Below are 12,885 nucleotides of genomic sequence, written 5' to 3' on the forward strand. Positions count from 1 at the left end.
CTGTCCACACTGCATATACACTCCTATACCCACCGGGTACAACCCTGACCACACTGCATATACACTCCTATACCCACCGGGTACACTGTCCACACTGCATATACACTCCTATACCCACCGGGTACACTGTCCACACTGCATATACACTCCTATACCCACCGGGTACAACACTGACCACATTGCATATACACTCCTATACCCACCGGGTACAACACTGTCCATACTGCATATACACTCCTATACCCACCGGGTACACTGTCCACACTGCATATACACTCCTATACCCACCAGGTACAACACTGTCCACACTGCATATACACTCCTATACCCACCGGGTACACTGTCCACACTGCATATACACTCCTATACCCACCGGGTACACTGTCCACACTGCATATACACTCCTATACCCACCGGGAACAACACTGACCACACTGCATATACACTCCTATACCCACCGGGTACACTGTCCACACTGCATATACACTCCTATACCCACTGGGTACAACACTGACCATACTGCATATACACTCCTATACCCACCGGGTACAACACTGACCATACTGCATATACACTCCTATACCCACCGGGTACAACACTGACCACACTGCATATACACTCCTATACCCACCGGGTACACTGTCCACACTGCATATACACTCCTATACCCACCGGGTACAACACTGACCATACTGCATATACACTCCTATACCCACCAGGTACACTGTCCACACTGCATATACACTCCTATACCCACCAGGTACACTGACCATACTGCATATACACTCCTATACCCACCGGGAACAACACTGTCCACACTGCATATACACTCCTATACCCACCGGGAACAACAGTGACCACACTGCATATACACTCCTATACCCACCGGGTACAACACTGACCATACTGCATATACACTCCTATACCCACCGGGTACAACACTGTCCACACTGCATATACACTCCTATACCCACCGGGTACAACCCTGACCACACTGCATATACACTCCTATACCCACCGGGTACACTGTCCACACTGCATATACACTCCTATACCCACCGGGTACACTGTCCACACTGCATATACACTCCTATACCCACCGGGTACACTGTCCACACTGCATATACACTCCTATACCCACCGGGTACACTGTCCACACTGCATATACACTCCTATACCCACCGGGTACAACACTGACCACACTGCATATACACTCCTATACCCACCGGGTACAACACTGTCCACACTGCATATACACTCCTATACCCACCGGGTACAACACTGACCACACTGCATATACACTCCTATACCCACCGGGTACACTGTCCACACTGCATATACACTCCTATACCCACCAGGTACACTGTCCACACTGCATATACACTCCTATACCCACCGGGTACAACACTGTCCACACTGCATATACACTCCTATACCCACCGGGTACAACATTGACCACACTGCATATACACTCCTATACCCACCGGGTACAACACTGTCCACACTGCATATACACTCCTATACCCACCGGGTACAACACTGTCCACACTGCATATACACTCCTATACCCACCGGGTACACTGTCCACACTGCATATACACTCCTATACCCACTGGGTACAACACTGACCACACTGCATATACACTCCTATACCCACCGGGTACAACCCTGACCACACTGCATATACACTCCTATACCCACCGGGAACAACACTGACCACATTGCATATACACTCCTATACACACCGGGTACACTGACCACACTGCATATACACTCCTATACCCACTGGGTACACTGTCCATACTGCATATACACTCCTATACCCACCGGGTACAACACTGACCACACTGTATATACACTCCTATACCCACCGGGTACACTGTCCACACTGCATATACACTCCTATACCCACCGGGTACAACACTGACCACACTGCATATACACTCCTATACCCACCAGGAACAACACTGTCCACACTGCATATACACTCCTATACCCACCGGGAACAACACTGACCACACTGCATATACACTCCTATACCCACCAGGTACAACACTGACCACACTGCATATACACTCCTATACACACCGGGAACACTGTCCACACTGCATATACACTCCTATACCCACCAGGAACAACACTGTCCACACTGCATATACACTCCTATACCCACCGGGTACACTGTCCACACTGCATATACACTCCTATACCCACCGGGTACAACATTGACCACACTGCATATACACTCCTATACCCACCGGGTACACTGTCCACACTGCATATACACTCCTATACCCACCGGGTACAACACTGACCATACTGCATATACACTCCTATACCCACCGGGTACAACACTGACCATACTGCATATACACTCCTATACCCACCGGGTACACTGTCCACACTGCATATACACTCCTATACCCACCGGGTACAACACTGTCCACACTGCATATACACTCCTATACCCACCGGGTACAACCCTGACCACACTGCATATACACTCCTATACCCACCGGGTACAACCCTGACCACACTGCATATACACTCCTATACCCACCAGGTACACTGTCCACACTGCATATACACTCCTATACCCACCAGGTACACTGTCCACACTGCATATACACTCCTATACCCACCAGGTACACTGACCACATTGCATATACACTCCTATACCCACCGGGTACAACATTGACCACACTGCATATACACTCCTATACCCACCGGGTACACTGTCCACACTGCATATACACTCCTATACCCACCGGGTACACTGACCACACTGCGTATACACTCCTATACCCACCAGGTACAACACTGACCACACTGTATATACACTCCTATACCCACCGGGTACACTGTCCACATTGCATATACACTCCTATACCCACCGGGTACAACACTGTCCACACTGCATATACACTCCTATACCCACCGGGTACAACACTGACCACACTGCATATACACTCCTATACCCACCGGGTACAACACTGACCACACTGCATATACACTCCTATACCCACCAGGTACAACACTGACCACACTGCATATACACTCCTATACCCACCAGGTACACTGTCCACACTGCATATACACTCCTATACCCACCGGGTACAACACTGTCCACACTGCATATACACTCCTATACCCACTGGGTACAACACTGTCCACACTGCATATACACTCCTATACCCACCGGGTACAACACTGACCACACTGCATATACACTCCTATACCCACCAGGTACACTGTCCACACTGTATATATACTCCTATACCCACCGGGTACAACACTGTCCACACTGCATATACACTCCTATACCCACCGGGTACAACCCTGACCACACTGCATATACACTCCTATACCCACCGGGTACAACCCTGACCACACTGCATATACACTCCTATACCCACCGGGTACAACACTGTCCACACTGCATATACACTCCTATACCCACTGGGTACACTGTCCACACTGCATATACACTCCTATACCCACTGGGTACACTGTCCACACTGCATATACACTCCTATACCCACCAGGTACAACACTGACCACACTGCATATACACTCCTATACCCACCAGGTACACTGTCCACACTGTATATATACTCCTATACCCACCGGGTACAACACTGTCCACACTGCATATACACTCCTATACCCACCGGGTACAACCCTGACCACACTGCATATACACTCCTATACCCACCGGGTACAACACTGTCCACACTGCATATACACTCCTATACCCACCGGGTACAACACTGACCACACTGCATATACACTCCTATACCCACCGGCTACACTGACCACACTGCATATACACTCCTATACCCACCGGGAACAACACTGACCACATTGCATATACACTCCTATACCCACCAGGTACACTGTCCACACTGCATATACACTCCTATACCCACCGGGAACAACATTGACCACACTGCATATACACTCCTATACCCACCGGGTACAACACTGTCCACACTGCATATACACTCCTATACCCACCGGGTACAACACTGACCACACTGCATATACACTCCTATACCCACCGGGTACACTGTCCACACTGCATATACACTCCTATACCCACCGGGTACAACACTGACCACACTGCGTATACACTCCTATACCCACCGGGTACAACCCTGACCACACTGCATATATACTCCTATACCCACCGGGAACAACACTGACCACACTGCATATACACTCCTATACCCACCGGGTACAACCCTGACCACACTGCATATACACTCCTATACCCACTGGATACAACCCTGACCACACTGCATATACACTCCTATACCCACCGGGTACAACCCTGTCCACACTGCATATACACTCCTATACCCACTGGACACAACACTGACCACACTGCATACACACTCCTATACCCACTGGGTACAACCCTGTCCACACTGCATATACACTCCTATACCCACTGGGTACAACACTGTCCACACTGCATATACACTCCTATACCCTTTGGATACAGCACTGTCCACACTGCATATACACTCCTATACACACCGGGTACACTGTCCACACTGCATATACACTCCTATACCCACCGGGTACACTGTCCACACTGCATATACACTCCTATACCCACCGGGAACAACACTGACCACACTGCATATACACTCCTATACCCACCGGGAACAACACTGACCACATTGCATATACACTCCTATACCCACCGGGAACAACACTGACCACATTGCATATACACTCCTATACCCACCGGGTACACTGTCCACACTGCATATACACTCCTATACCCACCAGGTACACTGTCCACACTGCACATACACTCCTATACCCACCAGGTACAACACTGACCACACTGCGTATACACTCCTATACCCACCGGGTACAACACTGACCACACTGCATATACACTCCTATACCCACCGGGAACAACACTGACCACACTGCATATACACTCCTATACCCACCGGGTACACTGTCCACACTGCGTATACACTCCTATACCCACCGGGTACAACACTGTCCACACTGTATATACACTCCTATACCCACCGGGAACAACACTGTCCACACTGCATATACACTCCTATACCCACCGGGTACAACACTGACCACACTGCGTATACACTCCTATACCCACCGGGTACACTGTCCACACTGTATATATACTCCTATACCCACCGGGTACAACATTGACCACACTGCATATACACTCCTATACCCACTGGGTACACTGTCCATACTGCATATACACTCCTATACCCACCGGGTACAACACTGTCCACACTGCATATACACTCCTATACCCTTTGGATACAGCACTGTCCACAGTGCATATACACTCCTATACCCACCGGGTACACTGACCACACTGCGTATACACTCCTATACCCACCGGGTACAACACTGACCACACTGCATATACACTCCTATACCCACCGGGTACACTGTCCACACTGTATATACACTCCTATACCCACCGGGTACACTGTCCACACTGCATATACACTCCTATACCCACCGGGTACACTGTCCACACTGCATATACACTCCTATACCCACCGGGTACAACACTGACCACACTGCATATACACTCCTATACCCACCGGGTACACTGTCCACACTGCATATACACTCCTATACCCACTGGGTACAACCCTACCACACTGCGTATACACTCCTATACCCACCGGGTACAACATTGACCACACTGCATATACACTCCTATACCCACCGGGAACAACATTGACCACACTGCATATACACTCCTATACCCACCAGGTACAACACTGACCACACTGCATATACACTCCTATACCCACTGGGTACACTGTCCACACTGCATATACACTCCTATACCCACCAGGTACACTGACCACACTGCATATACACTCCTATACCCACCAGGTACACTGACCATACTGCATATACACTCCTATACCCACCGGGTACAACCCTGACCACATTGCATATACACTCCTATACCCACTGGGTACAACCCTGACCACATTGCATATACACTCCTATACCCACCGGTACACTGTCCACACTGCATATACACTCCTATACCCACCAGGTACACTGACCACACTGCATATACACTCCTATACCCACCAGGTACACTGACCATACTGCATATACACTCCTATACCCACCGGGTACAACCCTGACCACATTGCATATACACTCCTATACCCACTGGGTACAACCCTGACCACATTGCATATACACTCCTATACCCACCGGTACACTGTCCACACTGCATATACACTCCTATACCCACCGGGTACACTGTCCACACTGTATATACACTCCTATACCCACCGGGTACAACACTGTCCACATTGCATATACACTCCTATACCCACCGGGTACACTGACCATACTGCATATACACTCCTATACCCACCAGGTACACTGTCCATACTGCATATACACTCCTATACCCACCGGGTACACTGTCCACACTGCATATACACTCCTATACCCACCGGGTACAACACTGTCCACACTGCATATACACTCCTGTACCCACCGGGTACAACACTGACCACACTGCATATACACTCCTATACCCACCGGGTACAACACTGACCACATTGCGTATACACTCCTATACCCACCGGGTACAACACTGTCCACATTGCATATACACTCCTATACCCACCGGGTACAACACTGACCACACTGCATATACACTCCTATACCCACCGGGTACACTGTCCACACTGCATATACACTCCTATACCCACCAGGTACACTGTCCACACTGCATATACACTCCTATACCCACCGGGTACAACACTGACCACATTGCATATACACTCCTATACCCACCAGGTACAACACTGTCCACACTGCACATACACTCCTATACCCACCGGGTACACTGTCCACATTGCATATACACTCCTATACCCACCAGGTACACTGTCCACACTGCATATACACTCCTATACCCACCGGGTACAACACTGTCCACACTGCATATACACTCCTATACCCACCGGGTACACTGTCCACACTGCATATACACTCCTATACCCACCGGGAACAACACTGACCACACTGCATATACACTCCTATACCCACCAGGTACAACACTGTCCACACTGCATATACACTCCTATACCCACCGGGTACACTGTCCACACTGCATATACACTCCTATACCCACCGGGAACAACACTGTCCACACTGCATATACACTCCTATACCCACCGGGTACACTGTCCACACTGCATATACACTCCTATACCCACCAGGTACACTGTCCACATTGCATATACACTCCTATACCCACCGGGAACAACACTGACCACACTGCATATACACTCCTATACCCTTTGGATACAGCACTGTCCACAGTGCATATACACTCCTATACCCATTGGGTACAACCCTACCACACTGCATATACACTCCTATACCCACCGGGTACAACACTGTCCACACTGCATATACACTCCTATACCCACCGGGTACACTGTCCACACTGCATATACACTCCTATACCCACCAGGTACACTGACCATACTGCATATACACTCCTATACCCTTTGGATACAGCACTGTCCACAGTGCATATACACTCCTATACCCACTGGATACAACCCTGTCCACACTGCATTGGACTCAGCATTACAACACACACACACAATTATTTTATAAGGTATACGTAACGGACTATTATAACGATCATGGAAACTTACGATGCAGATAAATGCCATTGATCCCACTCCAAAGCAGCACCGATAAATACAGTTGTATTTATTTGCGACTCTCTCCATTGTGCCTACGTGGTTTATAGTTCCGCAGCACGGGTTTGCATTACGTCTTCGCTGGTCTGCCTGTCACTTGCCCAGGTTCCGGGGACGGAGACTGCACTAAGCATTCCCTTGCGGTTAACGCAGCGCCTGGAAGCGCTTCCCTCCGCAATCAACTTCCGAATCAATTCTCTCACTGCCTCCAAACAGCACCGAGAAACCCCAATGCAAGCAACTGAGACACGGCGAGTATGAAACGCAATCCACTGAACACACGAACCATTCTAGGCTTCATTTGCATGTAATTTTTAAAAAAACTAACTTCCCGGGACCTTTAAAAATGATCTTTTTTCTTCTCCTCAAAATGACGTATACCTGTAATATGCATTCATTTTCTGTGGCAACATAAGGGATTTATAACTCGCCGCTGCCGTCTATACACATTTACATTTGTTTGAAACACTTTCGATTATAAACAGCCAATATCGATTAAATTCAAATTAAATTCAAGTCCAAATTAAATTCAATTAAATATCCAAAATGAGAACATAAAGCTTTTGGAAATCTAAGTATATACTGTATCAATCAATTTACTTCGCTATTAACGTAATCCAAGACAAAAAAAAATCCTTAGGTCGGCGTAGCAGGTTCAAAATGCACAACGATTTACTTCCAGGAAAATTTTGCATTTAACAATATGCACGAAAAAAATGCAATGCATCTGAACATTTCAATCGGAATTCCCTTAAAGTTCAAATTAAAAATCTGCACGCTCCCTTTATACGGCAGCCCTGCAGAATGAATCGGTATTGGGCTGTCACCGCTCAGAATTTAAAACAACGAGGCTCAAATTCAACCTCTTTTATGTTGCTTCTTTTTTACAAATCAATTCTTGAGAATAACGCAATGTTGTACATGAATTAATTAATTACCCCTGGTCTTAGAAGGCATTTGACTGAAATGGCCAGCGCATCCTGTCGCTCAAGGATAGAACGGTAAATAAATCTTACGTGCAAAACAATAAACCCGCTATGCAAAACCTTAGATTAATTGATTGTCTGTGTCTTTTCCGGCTCCGACACAGATCACAAAGGGGCAGTGGCTTGCATTGAAGCGCCCATTTCATCATCAGATGCACAATATCAGATAGATTGTTCAAAAAATGGTTCCAAACCTGTCTGTCCTTTTCCAAGTGTCTTCTCAAGCCGGTACGGTCCCACATATTGTGCACAGCCTGCCTCTTTTGTGGATGTTGACATTGTCTCGATTAAACCTCCTTTTTTTGCTCTTGGGTTCTAATTTACGTTTTGAAATTATGTTTGAAAACCGCCCTCTTTTATTCCTGTCTCCCAACCCTCCCCCCACCCTCCCCAAGACCCTCGGGTTAGTAAGACAGGAGATGCAGAGTATCCTGTGCCCCGGTCGGCAGCATCCTCTCCGCTGTCTCCGGACTGATCCAGCCTCTGTTCTCAGCTCATCATCCGACCTGCTCTTCCCTTTCTTTTAATGCCTCCATCCGGGAACCCTCGGTGACACCCAATCGCTTTTTAACCCTTTGCCTTCCTGGGGATACCGAGCATTCAAGAACCAGGATTCAAGATTGCTTATTCTCATTCTTCAGTAGCCCACCAGCACCACTACTTTATCATTTCCTGTCAGAGTCTCCTACTGCGCAGACACTCCTGTGCCTAGCACCACTTTATGAACAAACAATCAATGTACATAAGCTATTTTATATATTTATAGCTATTTTCTTTTTATTATCATGGCCAGGCTGTGTCTGTGCTCGTACCCATGTCCGTGTCGCGTGTCGCATGATTGTGTGCATGTGCCTGCATGCGTGTGTGTGCATGTGCATGTGTGTCTGCATGTGTGTGTGTGCATGTGCTTGTATGTGCATGTGTGTCCGTGTGCTCGTGCGTGTCCACGTCCATGTGTGTTGTGCTGTTTCAAATCTGGAGTAACAATTACTTCAACCTCCTGTACAGTTGACATTAAACAATCTTGAGAAAGTGTAAAGGAGAATGGAATGATTATTACGCAGCATCTGAGGCAGTCGGGAAAAAGACAACAATAAACTGAACATGTTAAAAATACAATGCATAGCATGATTGAAGTCTTCTACAGTTATGAAGAGACCATCCAAGATGCTTGTTTTACAGACAACAATAAGCAAAAAGATATATGCACAGAATATGCATATTTTTATAGAGAATATGCAGACTAACACACATTTGCCCAGTTTTAAATAAGCATGACATCAGAACAAAGAAATATTTGCTATTGGAATATTTTTAATATTCATAACATGGCTTCATAGATCAGAGTACTGAGTTGGGATGTTGAGTTGAAGTTGTATAAGACGTTGGAAGTGCCAGATTTGGAGTATTGGGCGTGGTTCTGGTCACCTACCCAGAGGGGAGGCAGTTCGAGTGACAGTATTTCAGTGCCAGAAACCCGGGTTTAAGTCCCACCATCTAGAAGGAGTTTATACGTTCGCCCCGTTCCTCTCACTGCTCTGGTTTCCCCCCAAGTTCCAAAGATGTACGGGCTGGTAGGTTAGCTGCTCACGGGGGCGCGACTGGGCAACACAGCCTCGTGGGGCTGGAGGGCCTGTTAGCTCAATGAATAGCAACAAGATTGAAAGAGTACAGAGAAAACGTACGAGGATTTTGCCAGGACTTGATGACCTGAGTTATAGGGGAAGTTCAATAGGTTAAGATTTTTTCCCCTGGTGTAGGAGAATGAGGGGAGATGTGATAGAAGTATACAAAATTATGAGGGCTATAGATAGGGTAAATGCAAGAAGATAATTTCCGTTGAGGTGGTGAGACCAGAACAGGAGGTCATGGTTTAAGGGGGAAAGGTGTAATGTTTAAGAGAAACCTGAGGGAGAACTCCTTCACTCAGAAGTTAGTGAGAGTGTGGAACGAGCTGCCAGCAGAAGTGATGGATGTGGGTTTGATTGCAACATTGAAGGGAAGTTTGGACAAGTACATGGCTGGTGGGGGCGGGGGGAGGTATGCAGGGGTATGGTTCAGGTGCAGGTGGATGGGACTAGGCAGACTAACATTCCGGCACAGACTGGATGGGCCGAACGTCCTGTCTCCGTACTGCAGTGCTCCACTCAGTATTATCATACACTGTCAAAGTACGTCAAGTGTGATTTTAATAATCTGGCTGAATCCAACACTACAGGTTTCTGACTTACATCATTTTGAATCTTTACTGGTCTCTGACAAGGATTTAGAGGATTACTGAGGTACAATCAGGGGTTCCCAACCTTTTTTATGCCATGGACCGATACCATTAAGCGAAGGGTCCATGGACATGTTGGGAACTCCTTCATCCAGTGACTCCGGTGACCTTGAGTTCAATCCTGGTCTCTAGTTCTCATTGACGGAAGGGACCAACGACTGCTTCAAAATCTACATTGGAACCAAACAGCGGCGGTAAAAATTGATGATAATATAAGCAGTTGGACTCGAATTCAAAGAGGAGTTAGACAGGGGTGCATTGCCTCACCGGAATTATTTAATATCTATAGTGAAATAATTCTCAGAGAAATACAAGACCTAGATGGAATAAAAATTGGAGGTGTTAACATCAACAATATAAGATATGCAGACGATACCACCCTAATAGCAAGTGCTGCAGAAGACCTACAAATCCTCCTAGACGAAGTAGTACAGACAAGTGCAGCTTTTGGTCTAACCATCAACTGTAAAAAAAAATCCAAATGTATGGTAATATCGAAACAGCAGGATACTCCCAACTGCCAATTGTACATCGGTAACCAAGAGATTGAACAAAAGACCAGCTTTAATTACCTTGGTAGCTTTATATCACAAGATGCTACAAGTAAAGTAGAAATAAAAAGAAGAATTGCCATTGCCAAAACCAACTTCCAAAAAATGAAACCCTGTTACCTCTTAGACACATTTCTATAACAACAAGGCTTAGGCTACTAAAATGTTACATCTGGTCAATCTTGCTGTATGCTTCAGAAACATGGACTATAACACCAGAACTCCAAAAGAAACTTTGAAGCAACAGAAATGTGGTTTCTCAGAAGAACGCTGAAAATATCATATAGGGATAGGGTAACTAATGAGACAGTACTCCAACGTACCCATACAAAAAGATCTTTAATGAGAACATTAAATGAGAGGAAACTTAAATTCCTGGGCCATGTCATCAGAAAGGGAGAAATAGAATGCCTTACATTACAAGGCCGTATGCCTGGGAAACGCGGAAGAGGAAGGCAAAGAAGAAAATATATGGACACTGTGAAAGAACTAACAGATCTAAGTGTACAAGATATCATTGACGCTGCGAGGGATCATTCGATGTGGAGAGCCATGATCGCCCAAGCGTGTAACGCGCAAGGCACATGAAGAAGAGGAGAACCATAGCATAGAAATAGGCCCTTCACCCCAGTGAGTCTATGCTGACTGTTAACACCAATCCTCCAGTAACTCCAGTTACCCTCCGCACATTTCCATTACAGATTTACAACACTAATATTCATTTCTGGCCATCTCAATGTGGAGACTTTGCAGAAAAGATTTACCAGGATGCTGCCTAGATTGGAGCCATGAGGAGACGTTAGTCAAGCTGCAGCAGTTTTCTCTGGAACGACATACACTGAGCAAAGATTTGATTAGATGTTCATAATATGACTTGAGGCTCAGATAGAATCCTACATAAAGTAGCGAACACGGGCCAATGCATCACAGGTAAAGCCCTCCCCATCATCGAGCACATCTGCACGAAGCATTGTCACTGGAAAGCAGCATCCACCATCAGGGACCCCCACTACGAGGTCAAGCTCTCTTCTCACTGCTGCCATCAGGAAGAAGATACAGGAGCCTCAGGGCTCACACCACCAGGTTCAGGAACAGTTACTACCCCTCAACCATCAGGGTCCTAAACCAGAGGGAATAACTTCACTTACCCCATCACTGAACTGTTCCCAAAAACTATAAACACACTTTCAAGGACCTTTCATGTTATGTTTCAATATTTATTGCTTATTTATTTATCATTATTTATTTCATTTTTGTATTTGCAGTTTGTTATCACTTGCTCACTGGTTGGACCCACAAGTTGGTGC

The 12,885-nt window shown here is 46.6% G+C and overlaps 1 protein-coding gene across 1 annotated transcript in view; it reads right to left on the minus strand.

Annotated features, from left to right (window-relative positions):
- The window catches only part of LOC140204655 (serine/threonine-protein kinase BRSK2-like), a 273,144-nt gene extending 264,054 nt beyond the window's left edge, over positions 1 to 9,090 (minus strand). The window contains 1 exon segment of the mRNA XM_072271351.1: positions 8,944 to 9,090. Coding sequence (XP_072127452.1) covers positions 8,944 to 9,028 — 85 coding nt within the window. The 5' untranslated portion in view covers positions 9,029 to 9,090.
- Between the last annotated feature and the right edge of the window lie 3,795 nt (positions 9,091 to 12,885).

The sequence above is a fragment of the Mobula birostris genome, chromosome 11, assembly GCF_030028105.1.
Source record: "Mobula birostris isolate sMobBir1 chromosome 11, sMobBir1.hap1, whole genome shotgun sequence".
NCBI lineage: Eukaryota > Metazoa > Chordata > Chondrichthyes > Myliobatiformes > Myliobatidae > Mobula > Mobula birostris.